Below are 22,770 nucleotides of genomic sequence, written 5' to 3'. Positions count from 1 at the left end.
GGGCTGGGGATTCGAACCCGCCACCTTAGGTGTACGTGGCTGGCGCCTTAGCCTGTTGAGCTATAGGCGCTGAGCCTGGTTTTTCTATTTTTAGTAGAGATGGGGGTCTTGCTTTAGTTCAGGCTGGTCTTGAACTTGTGAGCTCAAGCAGTCTGCCCACCTTGGCCTTCTAGAGTGCTAGGATTATAGGCATGAGCCACTGTGCCTGGCCTATATTAGGTATTATAAGTAATCTGGAGATGATTTGAAGTATATGGGAGGATATGCGTAGGTTATTTGCAAATAGATGTCATTTTATTTGAGGGACTTGAGTATCTGCTGATTTTGTTATATATCTGGGTCCTGGAAGCAATCCCCTGCTGATACTGAGGGACAGATGTATGTTCCCTTATCAATAAAAACTTATTTTAAATCATTGTTAATGTGAAATACAGTGGATCATATAACGAATGTGCCAGTTGTATATATTTATTCCTTTGACTTATTAAAAGTGTATTTTATAATTTTTTAGATTTTGATCTTGGCTCCTACAAGAGAGATTGCTGTACAGATACATTCTGTTATTACAGCTATTGGAATCAAAATGGAAGGCTTAGAGTGTCATGTCTTCATTGGAGGGACCCCTTTGTCACAAGACAAAACCAGACTTAAAAAATGTCATATTGCTGTTGGATCTCCTGGTAAGATAACAAAGGCTGCTGGTAATTGGAGCTTTTAAGGACCTTAATACTTTTAATATAATAATGAGGATAAATAGAAGTTTTTGGTAACTGTGATAATTATTTTGATTAGAAATGAAGAGCATCAGACTAGTGAGATAAAGGCATATGGCTAGATTACCAGTGGAATTTATGAAATCTTCAGTCATAAGGATGTTTGAGAATACACATGGGATAAGGTTTCTGAGAAGAAGAGAAATGAGGACTTGGGAAGCCTTTCTAGCATGGGTTGGGATATTCTTTGGGTTGTCTGTTACTCTTTGGGTCATGAATCATTAAGAATTAGACTCTAGCATTCAGTGCACTCAGGTCTTTTGATAGGAATGCTGTTTATTTTTCATACTATTTGTGATGAAACTTACGGGAACAATAAGGGGTTTTAACAAGATCAGAACTCAAGATTTTTAATTTGTGGTTTAGTGTATAAATGCACAACAAGAGTTGAGTTAGGAAATTGAGCAGTATGGTCTGTGAGTAGGTAGAGTAACAACATTGGTTGAAGTTTGCACAAATTTGGTATATTATAAATATTTCAATGTGGTTTTTTTCCTGAAATTTAGGCAGAATCAAACAACTTATAGAACTTGACTACTTGAACCCAGGCAGTATACGTCTCTTTATTCTTGATGAAGCAGATAAGCTCTTAGAAGAAGGCAGCTTCCAGGAACAAATTAAGTAAGAAAAATGAATAACCTGATTATTAAAATAATGCCCTTGGCTCAGCGCCTGTAGCACAGTGGTTATGGCTCCAGCCACATGCACCAAGGCTGGTGGGTTTGAGCCCTACCTGGCCAGCTAAACAACAGTGACAACTGCGACAAGAAAATAGTTGGATGTTGTGGTGGGTGCCTGTAGTCCCAGCTACTTGGGAGGCTGAGGCAAGAGAATTGCTTAAGTCCCAAGAGTTTGAGGTGCAATGACACCATGGCACTCTACTGAGGGCGACATAGTGAGACTCTGTCTTAAAATAAATAAATAAATAAAATAACGCCCCATAATATCTATCTTTAGCTTTTCCAGGTGGTGATTACTGTCTGAATAATTTTCATGGTATATGTTTCCCTTCTATTTTGCAGTTGGATTTATTCTTCCTTGCCTACCAGTAAACAGATGTTGGCAGTGTCAGCTACTTACCCTGAATTTTTGGCTAATGCTTTAACAAAGTACATGAGAGATCCCACTTTTGTAAGACTGAATTCCAGTGATCCAAGTCTGATAGGTGTGTATAGATTTTGAATACTTCTACTGTTTTTCTTTTGTGACATTCTAGAATTTTCCCTTGCCTAGTTGTTTATTGCTGTTTTGTAGTTGCTATTAGAAGGTAGCAGATATGTTTGTTTTAACTGACAACTCTTGACTTCTTCACAGGTTTGAAGCAGTATTACAAAATTGTCAATTCATATCCTTTGGCTCACAAGATTTTTGAGGAAAAGGCTCAGCATTTACAGGAACTGTTCAGCAGAATTCCATTTAATCAAGCTTTAGTCTTTTCTAATTTGCACAGCAGGTAATGTAACTTAAAAGGTCATCTGGGAAACTTACAAAATAAAAGGATAGGCATGGGGCAGTATTTGTAAAATTATATTATTTTTCATAGAGCACAACATTTGGCTGATATCCTTTCTTCTAAAGGCTTTCCTGCTGAATGTATTTCAGGTAAGTTCATCTCTTCCTTTAATCAATGTTTAGTGTACTGACTTGAAGCCTCCAAAGTCAGGAGAAAGAAATGATACTTTATGAGCTGTCTTAGGAGTGTGAGGTTACAGTGAATCTTCAGAGTAAAAGACATTTCAGGCTTATTTTTTATTTCAGTTTGATCAATATCTTTGTATTTTTAAGGAGCAATTTGGTATGTAGTAAAAAATTAGTATGCAAAAATACTTAAATTATTTAGGATCTGTTTGAGTTACATCCATAAGTATTATCAAGTCCACAAAAAGCAAAAATCATAAAAACAAAGTTTGTCTTTGTTGTCTGAAGAGTGAAATATTTTTTTCCTTTACCTAATCATTGTTAAAATGCTCAGAATTACTACCTGAAATGGCTGTCTTATGGAAGGGAAAAATGATTCAGTTTTTGCTGCAAAGTTAAATTACTGTGATTAGCTTAATAGGAATGAAAGATTTAAAGGAATTTTCGATCAGTGAGATCCTTTTTAGAGTTTGGAGTTTTGTTTTTGTCTCTGCTTAATTTTTAACCTTTAAATTAAACAAGCTTTTAATTTAAGCTTTTTAATCATAATATAATATAGTGTGGAGACTTTCCTGATGAACCAATATTTTAACTGTAGGTCACTCTTCAATGCCAAGTTTACAAATAGTTGATTAAAACAGTTTTATTTTCCTAAGAATGGCTTGTTTTACTGTATATGTGACTTTCCAGACAGAACGTCTTATCTACAGGTATAGCCTTGTCACCATTTAAAAGTGATTTTTGAATTTCAAGTTAATGGCTTAAACCATATTTTAAAAGATCTTGACTTTAGATCTTAGACCAGATTTGCACAGGGTAGAATTAACTCTGGAGTGTATATTTAAAGTGTTAAGATCAGTGGCTTGGCCCATAGCTCATTGTTTAGATGCTGGTCCTGTATACCGAGGTAGGCGGGTTCAAACCTGGCCCGAGCCTGCTAAACAATGACAACAACTGTAACAAAAAATTAGCCTGGCATTGTGGTGGGTGCGTGTAGTCTCAGCTACTTGGGAGGCTGAGGCAAGAGAATCGCTTATGCCCAAGAGTTTGAGGTTGCTGTGGGCTGATGCCACAGCACTCTACCGAGGGCAACAGACTTTGTCTCAAAAGGAAAAAAAAAGGGTTAAGACTGGATGTTATGATTTTTGCTTTTTGTAGACATGATAAATATGTATTAGCTTAGTTTTTATGACTTTCTTTTTGGGTCTTTTTAGGCAACATGAATCAGAATCAGCGTCTTGATGCTATGGCTAAACTGAAGCAGTTTCATTGCAGAGTCCTCATTTCCACAGATTTGGTAAATTTCCTGTTAAGTTTGGGTGACTAATCCATCTTGACATATGTTCTATTATCATATGTACAGATTTCATCTATTATGTGGGTGTATCTAACAAGAATACCAGAAGATAATTATTTTTTCAGTGCTGGGGAAAATGCTTTTCTTAAAATGTCTTTAATATTTTGACCTTTGTTCTTAAAATTAGTCAGTCATTAGGAATGAATTTCCTTTTCCTCTGCTCCTAAATATCCTCCTGTTCTTAACTTGGCTCTTGGTCATACTAGAAGGACATAGTGTGTATTGGTAGCCATACTATAGTTAATGCAAACAAATAATTGCTGTCTTACTCAATTCAAGACTTCCCGTGGGATTGATGCCGAGAAGGTGAATCTGGTTGTAAATCTGGATGTACCATTGGACTGGGAGACATATATGCATCGGATTGGCAGAGCTGGCCGTTTTGGTAAAGAAAAGTTTGCTTTCTTTAAAGGGAGGAATCTAATATGACAGGTGGATGTGGAATGTCATTAATGTGGAAATTGATTTACTCCTTAATATTCTTTAGGTACCTTGGGACTGACAGTGACCTACTGTTGCCGGGGAGAAGAAGAAAATGTAATGATGAAAATTGCCCAGAAATGTAATATCAACCTTCTTCCTTTACCAGGTACATTTTGTCTGTTTCATTTTGCTGTCAAAATAATAATTGTAGTTATGATGAGCATAAAAAAATAATAGCTAACATAGACACTTGGGTTGGGTACTGTAATCAATATGTATGTTTATATATTTTTTTTATATATATATTTTTGAGACAGAGTCTCGTTTTGTCACCCTTGGTAGAGTGCTGTGGTGTCATAGTTCACAGCAACCTCAAACTTTAGGGCTCAAGTGGTCCTCTTGCCTTAGTTTTTTTTTTATTTTTAGTAGATACAGGGTCTTGCATTTGCTCAGGCAGTCCACTCACCTTGGCCTCCCAGAGTGCCAGGTGTGAGCCACCATACCTGACCTTACTATATATGTATTAACTCATTTAATTTTTACCACAATCCTGTAAGGTATGTATGATTATTATCTGCTTTTTGTAGAACAGAACATTTAGGCATAAAGAAGTTAAGTAAAGTAAAGGTGTCACAACTAATAAGTAGCAGGGAGAGATCTGCAGGCTAACAACTGGTGCATGAGAAATACTCTGTATTAGCTCTGTGTTTTGGGTTAGTGGCTTTATAATTTGATTTTATTTTTTGATGTAAGGGGGGATACCTTAACCTGTTTTTAGTTGCAATGAAGGTAATTCTTGCCATACTCTTTGGAACCACGAGGAAGAAATAGCATTTTTAATTTGAACACTATCTTGAAAAATCTGGGTTTTTTTAGATTTTAGTTATTCATTTTTCATGCTGGGTTTTAAGCATTGTCTTGGAAACAGTGTTTATAGCTATTTATGATCTCTTTAAAAAAAAACCTAAAAGACTTTTGGGTGGAAATAGGTTTGTTTGATGTGCATGTTATATCAAAAACATACACTGTAAGTAGTGTATATATGCCTATATTGCTACATACACATAAATGTATTCATGTTTAATATATACATGACCTGGTAGAATATGGGCTGTGTGGTTACTGAATAAATAGAACTGAGTATTTTGTTGATATTATATTTAATTTCTCTATTTTACAAAGCTAGGTAAAGCTTTGGGTCTCGGACTATTGTGGATTCTGGTAGTTGTGACTTAGTAATAATAACTTATTTCATGATCTTTTATAGATCTCTTTAATTGCCCTAAGCTTAATGTCTTAATTTATAAAATGTTTTAGAATAGATGGTCTTGAGACCATATCTTTAGAATAGATGTGTCAGTTCTAAAACTGTCAATTCTTTCTACATATAAGTTTATTGGTGGTCTGATATGGAAAAAAATAAATTGAAAATTGTTGGTAGTAGACTGCTTATAGGATTCAGTATCATAACATCTAGTGATAAAAGTAAAATTTGTTTTTGGATACTGGAAAATTATATACTTGGATTTTTTTTTTTTTTTTTTGAGACAGAGCCTCACTCTACTGCCTTTGGTAGAGTGATGTGGTATCACAGCTCACAGTAATCTCCAGCTCTTGGGCTTAGGCGATTCTCTTGCCTCAGCCTCCCAAGAAGCTAGGCGCCTGCTACAATGCCTGGCTATTTTCTTTTTTTGGTTGCAGTTTGGCTGGGGCCAGGTTTGAACCTGCCACCCTCAGTATATGGGGCCAGTGCCCTACTCACTGAGCCATAGGCACTGCCCTACATGTTTGGATCGTTATGTAATGTTAACAGAGCCCAGAAATCATGAGAAGATGGTATTCATGCTGTTGATCTACTATCTGTCAGACTGGGAACTTGTGTGGCAACAGACTATTTTAGATGAGTTTTGTGAGGCAGAGATGGGGAAATTAGCCTGCATGATAGGCCTAGGCAAGCGGAACATACCATGGGAGTAGGAATCAATTTTAGTCATCAGGTTCAGTAAAGGATCAAGAGTATCCACTGAAGAATCCAGACCTGAGCGATTTTGTGGGTTCAGACACATGGAGCATAAACAGCAGCAACAGACAGGAAAGATCTCTGGAAAGTAGGGACTCAGACTGTCTTGTCTGCCTAAGACTAAAATTGATCACCTTTGAAAAGGTCTGAGTGTATAGAGCCTCTACAAATTGTCACAACTGGATGGAGTAGGAAATTTCTGAAGCCAGGAAATTTTTTAAAAATTAGAAATGTCGGCTTGGTGCCTGTGGCTCAAGTGGCTAAGGCGCCAGTCCATACACCTGAGCTGCTGGGTTCAAGTCCAGCCTGGACCCACCAAACAACAACGATGGCTGCAACCAAAAAACAGCCAAGTGTTGTGGTAGGCGCCTGTGGTCCCAGCTACTTGGGAGGCGGAGGCAGGAGAATTGCTTGAGCCCAGGAGTTGAAGGTTCCTGTGAGCTGTGATGCCACAGCACTCTACCCAGGGTGACAGCTTGAGACTCAGTCTCAAAAAAAAACAAAAAACCAGAAATGTCATTGGTACTACAGGGCTTTTCACAGTTATCTTTTTTTTTCCCCTGCAGAGGTTTCCTTTTACTGTTAAGGGCAGTGATCTCCTCTGTTGGCGTATACAGTGGCAGATTTAGTTAGGTGTACAGAGTTACAGGTGTATTTCCTAGGTGATAAGCTTTGGGGAGTGAATTTTCTGATATCTTGTTTAGCTGTCAGCAGTAGTAAGATAAAGGGGGGAGGGGTTGGGAAGAGGAAGGAGAGAAAATATGGGAAAATTGGTGCAGATTTGTAAGTCACTTCTAGAGTGGCTCTTGTTTGCATAGGGGTAAGGAGAGAGAGTACTTGTGAGTATGAGATGGATCATGTATATTTCTCAGATATACTTTTTTATTGAAGGATTGCTTAGGTCTTTTAACATAGTAATGTAATTCTTAGTATATTATTTGCATATTTTGATTCTTAACCTTATTTGATCATGGAAAACTTTATGAATTATTCAGAAAATGCTGGTCTAGAATAGCTTGAAAATTTTAATACTATCTTCTTTTTTGTGTAGATCCCATTCCTCCCGATCTGATGGAAGAATGTTTGGATTGGGATGTGGAGGTTAAAGCAGCTGTGCATACCTATGGCTTAGCAAATGTACCTTCCCAACCCCTAAAAAAGCAAATTCAAAAAATGGAGAGAACCTTTCAAACTCAGAAAGCTCATGGTAACCACTTGGCTTCTAGAAATACTTCTGTATCTGCACAATCAGTCAAATCAAAAAATAATACCAAACAAAAGCTTCCTGTGAAAAGCCACTCAGAGTGTGGAGTCATAGAAAAAGCAGTCTCTCCAAAAGAACTACGATTGGAAGAGCAGTTGAAGAGTTCTGTTCAGGCCCCTGTTGAGAACTCTACCAATAGTCAGCACCAGGTCACAGATGCTTTACCAGTGTCACTGCCCCAAATTCCTTGTCTGTCTTCCTTTAAAAACCGTCAGCCATACACTTTGACTTTTGCAGAATTGGTAGAGGATTATGAACACTATATTAAAGAGGGGCTAGAGAAACCTGTGGAAATCATTAGGCACTATACAGGTCCTGGGGATCAGACTGTGAATCCTCAAAATGGTTTTGTGAAAAATAGAGTTCCTGAAGAGAGAGTTCAGATATTGGCAAGTAGTAGCCAATCTGGAGACTCTGAGAGTGACAGTGATTCTTACAGCTCGAGGACTTCATCCCAGAGCAAAGGAAATAAATCATACTTGGAAGGCTCTTCAGATCCTCAGCTGAAAGATTCTGAGTCTGCTCCTGTGAATGGTCATGTCTCTTTGGAACAACCTCTGAACGGAAATGACACCTCCAATCTAGAGGAATATCAGGAATCCCCTGAGGTCCAGACAAAGGCAAGGCATAAAGAGGGGGTTAACCAGAGAGCTAAGCAGAGCCGGAGAAACCTACCCAGGCGGTCTTCCTATCGATTGCAGACAGAACCCCAAGAAGATGGTTGGTGTGACTGTTACAGGGAAACACATCCAAGTTTTTCCGATACTTATCAGGATTATGAGGAGTACTGGAGAGCTTACTACAGGGCATGGCAAGAATACTATGCTGCTGCATCTCAGTCATATTATTGGAATGCTCAGAGACATCCGAGTTGGATGGCAGCCTATCACATGAATACCATTTATCTACAGGAAATGATGCGTGGTAACCAGTGATTATAGGATATACCTGAGTCTATCAGGAACTATCAAGTGATAACCTTTGGATATCCATCCTCCTTGAGCTGTAGTACAGTGGCATGTAGTGGCATTTTTGAGGAATGTGAAAAGATTTGAGACTTTCCACTGGGATATTACTATTTTTCAGATTGTTATTTAGGCCAGGTTGTATTTGTTTTTTTAAGAGTTTTTAAAGAAATTTCATCAGACTCTTGAAAGAATTTTTGGGACATAGAACTGAAGATCCTAGGGTGCCATTTTCTATAAGATGTTCCCAAAATAAACATTTAAAAAGATGACATATACCACTGTTAACTTAAAAGGAATAAAAACAGTTGAAATTTGAAACGTAATGTTAGTTTGCTGTGGACTTCTTTACAAAAGGCATGGGCTGCATTTCCTTCCATATAGGTGCATTCTTTTTTTTTTTTTTTTACGAACCTCAAGCTGTACCCCTGGGTAGAGTGCCATGGCTTCACTGCTCACAGCAATCTCCAACTCCTGGGCTCAAGCAAGTCTTCTGCCTCAGCCTCCCAAGTAGCTGGGACCACAGGCGCCCGCCACAACGTCCGGCTATTTTTTTGTTGCAGCCATTGTTGTTTGGCGGGCCCGGGCTGGGGATTCGAACCCGCCACCTTAGGTGTATGTGGCTGGCGCCTTAGCCACTTGAGCCACAGGTGCCGAGCCCATATAGGTACATTCTTACAGAAATTTGTAGCATGGTAGATCAGAAAATCCTCTCAGGTTTAGGCAGGTTTTCCATTTATTTTTTATTTGTATATATTCATAGGGTACAAGTGCAGTGTCACTACATTGATAATATTGTGGTAAAGTCAGAGCACCTTCAGCACATACATCACTAAAGCAATGTATGTTCTACCCGTTCAGCAACCTCTCAGCTGTCTCCCTCACCACTGCGTTTCCATTGTCCACAATCTGCTTGTGTATATACACATTTAGCTTCCACTTAGAAGTGAAAACACATGCAGTGTTTACCTTTCTCTGTCTGGGTGGTTTCACTTAAAATAATGACCTCCAGTTCCATTCATGTTGCTGCAAAAGACACGGTTTTCTTTTTTATGGTTGAATAATACCCCATTTTTTCCACATTTTATTTTTCCACTCCTCTGTTGATGGACACTTAGGTTGATTCCATGTCTTTGTATTGTAAGTAGTGCTGCAAATATCTTTTCTAATACTGATTTCTTTATGGGTAGATTTCCAGCAATGGGATTGCTGGATTGGATGATGGTTCTTTTTTAGTTCTTTGAGGACTCCAGGAAGGAATAAACATTGCTTTAGATTATTCTAAATTAGGTACTGGATACTTTTTGTTTCCAGTAAAAATGCATGCTTCTAGTAAAATTTCACTAAGCATGTTGACATGTTTATTTTTTAACTGTCTTTTGCTCTTGAGATTGTGAAAACTGTCCACATCTGTACTGTAATAGCCCAGGGTCAGCAGTGGCAGTTTTATGTTGCTCAGGTAGAGAAGCCATTCTTAATTTTTGTTGGTTCATAGATCTTTTAGTGAACTAAATGAAAGGGAGAGATTGACCCCAGAAAATTTCTCATTCTATAAACAAAAAAGTGGGTAATTTCAAGGGGTTCATAGACCCTCTCATGCTCATCTTTGGAAGTCAGGCTAAGAGCTGACCTCTGCTGGTGGGCTAAAGGAAAATTCTACCTCTTAGGTTTAAGTATTTTGTGGAAACTGGAATTCATTCTGTTCAAATTCTCAGTGTGTCCCAAGCTTGTGTCTTCTAAAAGACTTACCCCATATTTTTACTTCTAATGCTTGGACAAGGGGAGCTGTCATTTTTCTGAGATAGTGTAGCTATAAATTGTGATTTGGAAAAAGGTAATGGAAGTTAACATTCTTTTTTTTTCTGGAAGTCCACTTCGTCTAAGCTTTTGATTCCCAAAGCTTTCTGTGAACTGGATTTCTGGTGAGAGAACCCCTTATGTATAAAGATGTGTATTTACTTATTTTCCTGTGTATATGCTTGTCTAGGCAGTTACAAACACCTTTTCCCTGGGATGTCAGCAAACACCCACAGCCATTGTCATTTACTCCCCACCACCCATGTAACAATCCTAAATTATTATTTTTTTTTTTTTGAGACAGAGCCTCAAGCTATCCCCCTGGGTAGAGTGCCGTGGCTTCACAGCTCACAGCAACCTCCAACTCCTGGGCTCAAGCGAGTCTCCTGCCTCAGCTTCCCAAGTAGCTGGGACCACAGATTCCCGCCACAACACCTGGCTAATTTTTGGTTGCAGCCGTTATTGTTGTTTGGCGGGTCCAGGCTGGATTCAAACCCGCCACCTTAGGTGTATGTGGCTGGTGCCTTAGCCACTTGAGCCACAGGTGCCGAGCCAATCCTAAACTAATTTGGATTCCTGTCAACTGGTTTGGACACTGGTAGGCTTTACTTAATGTGTATCAGTACTGTGTAGATATTACCAACTCAGGAAGTATTAACACTAGGTAGCAAATCCATAATTAGGTCCAGTATGTCATTAAGAAGTAGAGATTTTAATTACACATTTAAATAAGATCTGTCATTGCTATATAATTAAATTTATCTCTTTTTCTACCCTTTTCCCCCAACAATATAGCCCAAGTTCACAGTTTGTCATTGCTAGGGGATTTTAATTATGGTATTGCTGCATCTTAATTAGAGATGAGGTTACCCATTAATCTTCAAATTAATTGGATTCTCTATTTTGTGTTTGCTTTTTTTCCCTCCACAGGAAAATAAGCTGGAGGTAAGCACACGTGTAACATACAAAAATACTAATTGCTTCGATTTTCATAAGCATTTACCAGAAAAATTGTAGCTGCTACTTTCTCAAGAGAGGTAGTTATAGTGGTGGATGTGGAAAGAATCTGCTGTTACTTTTGTGTGACATCTTTGCATGGAATTTTTTGGAATTGTCAGTCCAGGGTCATGTCCTTGTAATGTTGGATCTATTGAGAGGTTTAAGGTAGTGTCACAGGAGAACACTCTGGTGTAATGAAAAGAGTACGTGTCCTGCTTGAGACCACTGCTACCTACTTTTTAACCTTGTACTATAATCATTTAATCTCTCAAGGTCCAGTCCAGTTTTCTCATCAAAGTGGAAGTTGGACTAGAAGATTTTTAGGGTCCCTTCTAAGTACAAGATAATAATTATTATCTCTCATATGGAAGAGAAAATACTCTAGGGAAAAAGATAATCAAATTCAGCTTTTATAAACTCAGGTAATTTGTATGAAGGCTAGTATGACTTGGTTAGACGTCTGAATTTTTGAATACTTTTTAAATCAATATATTGAACTATGACTATTCATATGAAACTTTCACTTGAGTTAGGTCAGCAGTATTAACATATAGAGAGATCGTTAGGAAATCTTCTTTGGATAATTCTGATTTAGAATACAAATTATTCTTTTGGCTAATTAACAGTAATACTTTCTAAAGTCTTGTAGTAATATCAACTAACCTTTTAAAAATGTGGTTTAAAGGTAAACTCCAGCCCGTGAATACTAAACACAATTGAACATGAATTATAGACTTGGTGCCTGTAGCTCAGCAGCTAGGGCGCCAGCCACCTACACCAGAGCTGGCAGGTTTGAAACCAGCCTGGGCCTGCCAAACAACAATAACAACTGCAACCAAAAAATAGCCAGGCATTGTGGTGGATGCCTGTAATCCCACCTACTTGGGAGACTGAGGCAAGAGAATCGCTTAAGCCCAAGAGTTTGAGGTTGCTGTGAGCTGTGATGCCATGGTACTCTACCCAGGGCCACATAGTGAGACTCTTGTCTGCAAAAAAAACAAGAACATGAATTATTGTACTTCTGATCAATCTCTATGAGACAAGGGAGTAGTCTGAAGTACTAGGGTTTCTTCTTCCTAAGTACAAATAAATTGATGTTATTTAAAACAATTTTTTTGATAGCCATAGGTGACATTGGAACTCTATCATAAAGTTATTCTCTAATTTTTTTTGTAGAATGAATATATATATATATATATATATATATATATTTTGAGACAGAGCCTTAAGCTGTCCACCTGGATAGAGTGCAGTGGCATCACAGCTCACAGCAACCTCCAACTCTCCAACTCCTGGGCTCAAGTGAGTCTCCTGCCTCCGCCTCCCAAGTAGCTAGGACCACAGGTGCCTGCCACAATGCCCAACTATTTTTTGGTTGCAGCCATCATTGTTGTTTGGCAGGCCTGGGCTGGATTCAAACCCTCCACCTTAGGTGTATGTGGCTGGTGCCTTAGCCACTTGAGCCACAGGCGCTGAGCCTTTTTTTGTTGTTGTTGTTGTGTAGAATATTTTTATTACTTTGCACCTCTGTGACCAGGCACACATGTCCCAATTGACATTTGCTGCTTTTTAATGAAAAGCATGAATTGCCGGGTGTACATTCGGCTGCCACTGGATTATTTGAACTGTGGGTCTGTAGTGACACCTAGTGGCAATAAGGATGTAAGCATTAGTGATCAAAATGACTTAACAGTCAATTTCAAGGGCCTTTGGGCATTATGCATTTGCCTTAATGGTCCTTTTCTGTTACTGTTTTCATCTGTTGGGATCTGTAGTCGTAAGGAAGTTAAAAGAATTTGCACTGTAGTTGCCACGTAATGAAACATGAGAGTGCCTGTTGCTTTTATCACCTAAATCAGAATTGTTAAGGTTGGAGCTGATCAGCTGATCTTCCAAGATAACTAATCTAATTCCCATTTTTTTTTTTTTAAGAGATGGGGGTCAAGCTGGAGACTTATTATGTTGTCCGGGCTGGAATAGAACTCCTGGGCTTGAGTCAGCTTCCACCTCAGCCTCCTGAGTAGCTGGACAACAGAAATGTGCCACTGCACCCTAATCCCACATTTTTAAGATGAAGAAACAAACTGAAGCCAAGAGAAAGCTACGATGTGAATTCATACAATTAAGTAATAGAACTTAAACTTGAGTTTCTGCCATCTGATTCCCAGGATCTTTCCCCTATTCAGTATTAAAACTTCTCTTTATTTGTATAAATTTACGGGGCACATGTGACTTTTTTACATGTACACACTGTGTAGTGATCAAGCCAGTGTTTTTAAGGGTGTCTGTCACCCAAGTGCTATACAGCAGTTGAGTTTTATTTTTAGTTTGAGACCTTGATTAGACAAAAGAGTAGATACTTTGTGTTGCTTCAGCAGAACTAGTACTAATACCTAAAGGCAGCTTTTCTTTCAATAACGTAGAGTTGGGCCTCAAAATAGAGCTATTGACAAATGCAATCAAATGCTTTACCTGTTAGACAGTGAACGCCCACAAGTCAAGTGTATAAGCAGGCAAGAACTGTCAGGGGTATCACAGAGGGGTTGCTTGCATTCAGGGACAGGGCAGGAAGATTATACCAGGACTTTTAATTCCCTTCTAAGACTCTGTAACTTTTCTCTAGCAAAGCAGAAAGCCTTTCTTTGTTTGAATGACCCTTTTTCCCAATGTATAGCAACATCTTTGGAAAGAAAGGAGAACTGATAGTAAAAGAAATATTCATAGTCATTTTAGGGTTTGTGGCACATAGTTTGTTTAATCCAGATTGGATACATCAGGTACAGCAGTGGCACACGACTCAATACTGTAAATGATATACATGTTTTAACATATGCACTACAGTTTCAAAAGAAGACGACAGGAAACTCAAGAAGTTTTTTTCATAGAAAGTTTTCACATGTTTATCTTCCTGCAGTTTTGTACAGTGTATTTCTTCTTTGCCAATATGCTGTTGGTAAGCAAAGCCCATTTATTATACGAAAATAGAAAAGAACACACTTGATGTTTTTCACAATAACATTAATGGGGGGGTGACTTCTAAGGAAAACACTACATTGGAATGTCTGATTATCAAAAATATACCATCCCTCCCACCTCCCAGGTTTGTAAAATAGTCCATTGGTCCAAGGAGCCCCCAGGACTTGGATCAGTGCCCTACACTGGTTAGAGTGACATCATCCAGTGTAGTTAAGTAACCCGCTAAGATAAATGTCATTCCCACACTTGATGAGAAAAAACATAGAACATTCTGAATAGAAAACAAGACTCAAAAAGAACTTCTTTAAAGCTGTTTCATTTTCTGATAGCCACTTTCTCTTAGTTTCAACAATTATCTTCATGATGCTGTTTGGGCTCCAAGGGTCATGGGTTATAACAATGTTTTTCCTTCATCCAGTCATTTCTAAAGCTTTGCAAATAATGAGATTTCATTAGGAAATCAAAAAGGGATGATAAAAGTTTGTCACAGTTACCATGCCAACCAGTAGAGAAGGAAAGCTAATATTGCCTTAAATTAACAGCATTGTGATCTCTCTGCCTTATAGTTACCTGGTAATTGAAGAGAGGGAGCCTGGATGACTGAAATTCATTAATAACCTCAAAATATAAGTGACATGATCCTGAACTGCAGGAATCATATTTTGAAAACTGGATTAAGTCCTCAGCATACCCACCAGTTTACTTTTTTGTTAATTATGGATCAGCGTTAACTGTCCACTTTGATTTCTGCTCAAATTATGCGTAAACTATTGTGTTCAACCATTGTTGAGACTATCTCAGTCTTTTGAAAGGGAGTCTATGCAGTTAGTCCTGAGCTTGGCACTAGTTATTAAAATAGGGGATGAAGGAGTACAGAGTTTGCTTCTGGAGATCCTGGTTCAGGGTGGTTCTGAATGGAAGGCTCCCTCCCCTGTTCACCACCCTTGGAATCCAGGTAGTAAGTAAAAAGATAAGCCTCAGAGCAATGCAACATGATGTGGAGGAGACATCCCAGGACAAGATGTCTAGGTCCTCGACCGCAACCAGAGCTCTACCACTAACTTGCCATGTGAACTGGGTAAGTCACTCAGATTTGCACCTATTTTCCTCCCTCTGAAGTGAAAATTTAGTTACTTTACCTGCTACCCATCACAGATCGGAGTAAGGAGCACAAGGACTAGAAGAAGTATGCTTGAAATGTCATTGTCCTAGTCTTCTCTTCATCTGAGAAGAGATAACAACTTGACTGAAAAAACTTCACTGTTCAACAATTTCAGACAGAACGGACAGTCCACAGCTGGTTCTACCCAGAGAATGGTGGTTTCCAAAGTATGGTTTGTGTTAGCACAGTCAGATGATCTCCAAGGGTTGTGTCCAAGTGGTATTGATGTCTACATAAGACCGTGTCTCCAATTATGGCATTGCTCTGAGAGGCAGCAGGCGTGGAGGGAAAAGCATTATACTAACAGCCAAGGAATTTGTGTTCTGGTCTTAGCCATGTCATTACATGACTCTGTGTCCTTGAGCAAGCCATTTCACATCTCTGGGCCTCAGCTTTTATACTGTAGAATGGATTAGATGGTCTTTAATCTCTTCTAGTTCTGGTATACTCTTAATACTTTTTTCTAAGTTTCCATTCAAGTGACATTTGAGTGTAGCTGTTAGGTTTGCTTTTCATCTCCCCTTGCTCCTCACTCCTTAACTGAATGGGAGGGGGGCTTGGGGAAATCTTTTATTATGGTAAGTGGTTCATAAACTGTGAAAACTCTAGAGCCTTGTACCAGAAGGCCACTGGTCTCCAGAAAACCCTAACATCCTGGTTCTTTAGTCCCTGGCCAATGCGTTAGACCTACCAAACTCACTCAGCACACTCTGACCTATGTTTACTTACCAACCCTTCACAGCAGTGTAGCCTGCTGTGTTCTGTTCTGCAGATGTGCCATTTTCCTGGGTTGACATCTTTTTCTTGAGTTGATTCGAGGTGATCTAGGTGCTATATCCCTGGCTAAGGCTACAATGGGGGATGGAGAAGAAGGGAATGGTCTAATGGTCTTTTAGGAACTGGAATAATGTGGTATTTGAAAATGAAATTGAAGGAATATAAAACATTCAGTCCATTAGGGTCAAAAAGCCCCATGGGAAATGATATTTAAAATTTTTTAAGTTTTGTAGGAACCACTAAAGTGTTCCCTTGGTGCTCTACCAAACAGATCCTTGGTCGAATCAGTCACTATTCTAAGCCTGTGACCTGTTCTTAAAATAAGCATAGGCAGTTTGTATGTGTATGCAACCACGTTCCTACTTGGCTCTTTATCCCTTATTTCACTCAGATCTTATGATATATAACTTAGACATTCCTAACATTATTCTATTACCCATTCTTTTAAGAGAAAAATCCTTTTCTAGTCCTTAGTCTGCCGTCTCAGTGGAGTCCAGCCTGGTCTTCTGAAATGAAGCGAATGGATTTAAGTGCATATTCCCTGTTCGTTTAGTTTGGTTTCATGTGTGTGCATACACACATATTATGCTGTAGTTGTCTGAAGCTTTTCTGCCTTCTTAGACCCTAAGCTCAGAGCACAAGAACCAGTCCATTCCCACATTAATGGGATATCCAGACCCAGAGATAAAAATCCAGTCAGCGGTCAGTGAGGGTCAGCATAAGGAGATGTCTAAAGAAGCCTCCCCTCCTCTGCCTGCTGCCCACCTCAAAACCCATTGATTTTTCCCTGCCTACAGGGTCAATTGAGCGGGGGTCACTGGGAAGCCCAGAGATGGTGCTTTTAGGGTCCTGGCTAGTGAGGGTCATTGAGATGGCTGTGGTGGGCAGAGAAGTTCTTGGCCTACAATTATGCAGCTAACCACTAAGCTGTAGGGTGGATAAAGAGTTCCTGAGGAGCTCAACCATTTCAGAGCCCACAGAGTCTACAGTAGAATAGCTTGGGACTGGGGAGGGTGGAAAGGGGCTTGTCACTAATCCCCAGGCTCTGCATAAAGCAGAGAAGAATGGTTCAGATTCCAGAAATGCTGTTCCCAGCCCCAGCAGGCTGCAAGCCACTTGAACAGATATGTTATCCAGGTTTTTCAAGAAATAATCTTTACTCCCTTACTTGCACAGAGGTGATCCGGCTTCTCCCCATTTCAGCTATCGTCAGGGAGGATCTGGTCTAAGGACTCCTCAGGCCTCAAGGTGTCTTTCATACAGGTGAGAGTCACCTAGAATCTTGAACTTGCTTTCACGCTGTGGAGCAACCTTCATGAAACACACAGGCTTAACCTTCCATAGCCTCCTTGTGGGAGCTGTTTTGGATCCCCTACCACTGCCCTCTCTGGAGGAACTGCCCATGGGGCCTCTGGGCAGAGCTCTGGATGGGCTTTGTGGTGGGTTCTGAAAGAGGGGACATAGCCAGGTGCCACAGAGGCCCACTGCAGCCATAAGCCCTGGGTACTTTGTTCTCTCTTCACAGCATGTGCCAGAGGTGGCTGCTTCTCCCGTGTTGGGTTTTTCCTGGTCATTCCCTTTTCTTCCCAGAAACCAAAACTGCAAACACAAGTGGTTCCATCCACAAGGGAAACACTTTTGTTCTATAAGGTAAACTTCCCTAATCCATCCTCCCCTCACTTCTGCTTCATTCTTTCCTCTTCCACAAGTGCGTCACACAAATGTAACTCCCAGGCACAAGTCTGCAGTGCTTGGCAGTGAAGAAGGCTTTACTAACATGTCTCCGGATCGTTGAGACTCATGTAGAGATGGATGGCTGGACACACAGAGAAACAGCCAGGGGGTAAGCGGAGAGGTACAGAGACAGAGCAGACAGGGACAGACAGAGGGCAAGGACCGCTGTGTGGTCACTTGGCAGCTCCGCACAGGTCAGCTGGGCCGTGGGGGCCCAGGCTCAATTGACCTCACCCACCTGGGGGAATGGAGAGAGAACTCAGCCATAACTGACTTCTTAGCCTAAAAGCTTTTGCTATAAAAGGAGGAAAAAAAAAAAAAACCCTTCACAAAATGCATTTGTTTTGGTTCAAAGGTATTGGGTCCATAAAGAAGAACATTTCACAAAAATCCGTTGGTGTTTTTGTTTTCCACCTTTTCCCATGAATAAATATTATCCATTAAGAGCCTTGAAAAAGGTGCTTAAATACACAGTGTTATATTTTCTTCCTGTTTTGCATGTGACAACTCGGCCTCTGGGCTGCTCTTGGTCTTAGGTCGTCCTCACTGGGGTCTCCAGAAACGACTGTTATTTGGTCTGAGGCTCCCCCCTCCAGGCCCCATCCTGGCACACAGCCTATACCACCCACAAGCCCATCCCCCCCACCCTCCCTCCCTTCCTCTGGCCCCAGTGAGATGCAGTGTCACAAGCCTGTGTCCACGCCACCAGCGTGAACCTCAGGCACCCCTTTGCGGCCTCCTTTTCCTTCCAGGCGCAAGTCTCAGTGCTAGGGGTACAATGGGCAGGCAGAAATAGTGGGGAAGGGGTAGGGGGTGGTCCCAGTGGCCACCCACCAACATGCCAGCCCCCCCTCACTCCCCACTACCCCTCTGGCCCTCTGTCCAGTGGTTTTACAAGGCAGAGACCTTGACAACATTGCTGGCTATGGAAGGAATGTTCGTGTTGGGGCCTGGGCTGGCAGGGGGTGGCCGACTCTCCCCCTCTGGGGTTAGCGCTGGGGGAGTGGGGATGCTGATGATGGCTGTGGTGATCTGGGATGTTTTGCAGTTTGGTCTCAGTCCGTCGTCTGCTTTCAAATTAAGGCTGGAGCGACTGGGATAGAAAAGAGTGAGTTGATGATGGTTCCTGCTGGTCCCATCCCCAAGCTTCCTCGGGCCCCTACATTCCCTGCTCATAGGAACTCGGAGGGGATTTCACTATCCTGCTGTCCCTGCCTTTCGTAATCAGGTTGCAGTTATCCATTCTAATCATTATTCCTAAACTACTAACAATTACAAAGTCATGGACACCAGGCTTTGAATTTCAGGGTGTATGTGCCCCTCCTCCCAGTGGTAGTTTACCTATCATTTGTGGCTTTTGACATTTGCTTTCCCCAATTCTCTGCAAGTCATTTGGAGGGAGTGGGAGATGGTCTAAATATAAGCAGAGAGGGAAGGGAAAAGTCAGTCTGTGATTCAAAATCAGCCTGGGATAAGGCATGAATAACACAATTATGAAAATTATTTCCTTAAGAAAATGGTTGGGGGTGGTGCCTGTGGCTCAAAGAAGTAAGGTGCTGGCCCCATATGTCAGAGGTGGCAGGTTCAAACTCAGCCCTGGCCAAAAAAACCCCCAAACAACTGCAAAAAAAAAAAAACCTCTTGGGTGGCGCCTGTGGCTCAAAGGAATAGGGTGCCGGTCCCATATGCCAGAGGTTGCGGGTTCACACCCAGTTTTGGCCAAAAACTGCAAAAAAAAAAAAAAAGAAAGAAAGAAAGAAAGAAAATGGTTGGTCCATTCTTTGCACTGGGGTAGGTCATTTTTGGAGATATATATTATATATATAAAGTTTTTATATCTATATCTATAAAGTTTTTCCCCCCGATATCTAACACTACTTTCAGCCTAAAACTGGTATGTTATCTTCCAACAGTATATAAAGGGCCTCTGGGTTAACTTGCAAGGATGAGAAGGGCGGTGGGGGAGGAAGTCCCGTAAGCTATGCATTAGATGGGGGCAGCTCGTGGACCCTCTGGGCTCTCTCAGTGCTGTGAATGGCCAACACAGCTCCGGGGTGTGGGGAGGGGAGCCACCCACCTGGTAGTGAGGGAGGGCTGCTCGCTGCCCTGGATGTGGATGGTGCTGAGCTCCTGCATGCTGCGCAGGCGTGTGGCTGGCAGGTTGGAGCTGGGCAGGTGTGTGGTCTTCTTGCTACGACGGGAGCAGCAGGTGGTGGTGAGGCCAGGGTGGCTGGATAGCGAGGGGCTCCTTGTGGATGGGTAGTTCTGCATTGAACTCTCCATGCAGTTCTGTTCAAACATCTGCTCATCAATGAACTCGTGGTTCTGTGGGAGGCAGAGGAGAAGAAGTAGGAAAGGCGGCAGGGAGGAGGGGAGAGTCCCTGTGCTTGCTGTGACTGCCTGTCTCTATTCTGGGCCTTGAAGGAGGAGCTCCAGCTGCCTGGATCACAGATAAGCACTCAGGAGGGGAGATGTCCCACAGGCATCCCATGAGGAGAAAGAATCCTATTGGCAGCCCTGGCCATCAGACTGCAGGGTAGGGACTGCAGTTGTTAAATCATGGTGTGACATGTACCTCTTCTGCAGCTCTGAGCTGATGGGATACATAGGACATGGGGGGATATGGTGGTATCTTCAGAGGCAGAAGCAGAGACTTTACCTTCCAGGCTCTGTATGAGGTCTGCTGGAGTGGCAGGGAAGGAATCACTGACTCTGGATAGTGGGTATCCTAGGTGGTGGTCTTTTCTGGATTTAATTGGTAATATCCTGATGATTCTTGGGTAAGGGGACAATAAAAACTTTTAAAGGCACTGAGTTATACACAGAATGGAGAGAGTATTGCCCAATAGATCCAATTGTCAGGGATAGGAATTCTTTTAATTATTGGGTTTCTTTTTCCTGATTATGGGAGATGGGTCCTTAATATACCTGGAGCCACAAGATTTCCTAAGTCAAGCATAGAAAGGGACTGCTCACAATCTCCTGACTAGAGGCCACCAAGCTGGGGTGTAGCTGAACCCAGGATGAACAAAACAATGGCGACTACAGAGCTATAGTGTTCTTGGTCTGGCCAAGGCTGCCAGAGTGAGGAGGAAGTCTGAGAAGCAGCGTGAGAACAGAGTTCAGAAAGAGGCCAGCCCTGGCAGCCAACACCAGAAGTCCCCCGGGAGCTGGGAGTGGGGTGGGGTGGCAGAGGCAGAGGGGGCCCGTGGACATGTGTAGGGCACCAACATTGGTGCCATGTTCCATCACCCCTCCCAAGCCCCGTGGGAGGTCCAAAGAGGGAATCAGAAAGACAGTTGGGTAGTTCAGCACAAAAAACTGGAAGGCTGAGCTGGTACTGGGTGTGACAGCAGAGGTAGGCTAAGCCCCGGAAGAATCAACAGCACATGCAGAGAACCAGGCCAGAGGGTAAAAAGACGAGAATCCACAGACTTAGAAGAGTCAGAGAGAAAAACATCAATTGAAGTTTTAAAAAGTTATACCTTGATGGTGGAGGTTCGTACAGATAACAGGGGATCATCCACAAGATAGGACAACCCCTACGGGACAACATGCCAACAGAAGATAAAAACACCATTGATTGTACATTCCAGCATTCCCAAGCCAGTTTTGACAATCAGTCTTTCCATCCCAGCATTCCACCCTTTAAGTCCAACATTCCACCCTTCTTCCCAGCATTCTGCCCCCTCCCCTTCCCAACATTCCACCTTGTGGCTCCAAGAGGACCCTGGTCAAACCCAGCATTTGCTCCTTCCATCCCAACGTTCTGCCTCTCCTACCCCAACATTCCAACCCTTGAGCCCAACATTCCTCCCCTAAAATCCAGCATTCCAGAGCTTTATTCCCAGTCTGACATTCTTTCCCTCCAATTCCACATTCCACCTCTTCAATGCCAGCATTCCATCCCCAATTCCAAAATTCATTTCTTCAGTGCCAACATTCCAGCCCTTCAAACCCAGGTCTTTTCACCCGTATCCCTCCAATTTATACATTCCACCCAGCACATGCGACTTGGAAAGGGCAGGTGGGTCCAGGCCTATCCCTTTGGCAAGCTTGTAATCATTGAGAGAAATTCTAGATACACATATAGAGTTTTGGTAATAAATCTTGGAAACGAGGGTTGGCAGGGCACCCTCCCAATCTGGAAGACCTCATTGGGTTCAAGTGCCACCCATAGTGTCCACATTTGGCTCAGGTGAACAGTCATCCAGCATCTATTCACCTCACATCTCGGAGGCCAGGATATGGAACATTCAGAATTAGAGTCCCCTCTCTTGTGTGCTGAGCCCCAACTCTAGGCTCTTTGGGGAGAGAGGTCCTAGAAGGCAGAGGGAAGCGTTTCATTTGTTTCTCTCTGGCTTGTCCACGCCGACTCCTCTGCCCACCCTCTTATTCCTAGAACCTTTTGCCAAGGGTCCAGAGTTGGCCCCACTGCCCTTCCTTTTGGTCTGTTTGTGAGGCACAAGCGTCATTGCACATTCCAGTTCCGGCACCCTTAAACCATGACTCTGCTTTAACAATCAGCCTTTCAGAATCGTAATTCCCTGGTGATTGCAGGGTATCCAGAGGAGGTGATAACTGCTGAATCCTGGTTAGAGAAACATATGCACTGCCTGTCTCCTTTTCCAAGAGGAATGTAGGAAGCAAAGGGACCCAGAGAGTGCATCAACCTAGCTCCAGAGATGGGGCAAAATTCCACACTCTTGGGTACTGTCCTGTACCAATTCAGCCCTGCTTTGAAGGGTGATGCTATCAGAGCCAGACAGAGCCCTCAGTCCCCAGAAATCAAGAAACAGGCCGTGGGGCTGGTGTAGGCTGCTGGCTTGCCCTGCCCCGGGGCTCCTTCCTCCTGAGCTGACAGATCTTTCTCTGCCTCTTGGGC

The 22,770-nt window shown here is 41.8% G+C and overlaps 2 protein-coding genes across 2 annotated transcripts in view; one reads left to right on the top strand and one right to left on the bottom strand.

The window, feature by feature from the left end:
* DDX20 (DEAD-box helicase 20) overlaps positions 1-8,767 on the top strand; it is a 12,366-nt gene extending 3,599 nt beyond the window's left edge. The window contains exons 3-11 of the mRNA XM_003793884.1: positions 512-680; positions 1,280-1,394; positions 1,796-1,938; positions 2,088-2,226; positions 2,317-2,375; positions 3,626-3,708; positions 4,048-4,153; positions 4,256-4,357; positions 7,263-8,767. Of these exons, the coding sequence (XP_003793932.1) occupies positions 512-680; positions 1,280-1,394; positions 1,796-1,938; positions 2,088-2,226; positions 2,317-2,375; positions 3,626-3,708; positions 4,048-4,153; positions 4,256-4,357; positions 7,263-8,410 (2,064 nt within the window). The 3' untranslated portion in view covers positions 8,411-8,767. The remainder of the gene's footprint in view (positions 1-511; positions 681-1,279; positions 1,395-1,795; positions 1,939-2,087; positions 2,227-2,316; positions 2,376-3,625; positions 3,709-4,047; positions 4,154-4,255; positions 4,358-7,262) is intronic.
* Positions 8,768-18,523: 9,756 nt separating this feature from the next.
* The window catches only part of KCND3 (potassium voltage-gated channel subfamily D member 3), a 222,947-nt gene continuing 218,700 nt past the window's right edge, over positions 18,524-22,770 (bottom strand). Inside the window, exons 6-8 of the mRNA XM_003793882.3 lie at positions 21,371-21,427; positions 19,963-20,210; positions 18,524-18,978 (exon numbers count right to left, since the gene is read on the bottom strand). Of these exons, the coding sequence (XP_003793930.1) occupies positions 18,777-18,978; positions 19,963-20,210; positions 21,371-21,427 (507 nt within the window). The 3' untranslated portion in view covers positions 18,524-18,776. The remainder of the gene's footprint in view (positions 18,979-19,962; positions 20,211-21,370; positions 21,428-22,770) is intronic.

The sequence above is a fragment of the Otolemur garnettii genome, unplaced genomic scaffold (genome assembly GCF_000181295.1).
Source record: "Otolemur garnettii isolate 467f Iridium unplaced genomic scaffold, OtoGar3 scaffold00073, whole genome shotgun sequence".
Lineage (NCBI taxonomy): Eukaryota > Metazoa > Chordata > Mammalia > Primates > Galagidae > Otolemur > Otolemur garnettii.
This window is presented reverse-complemented; position numbering and strand designations above follow the sequence as displayed.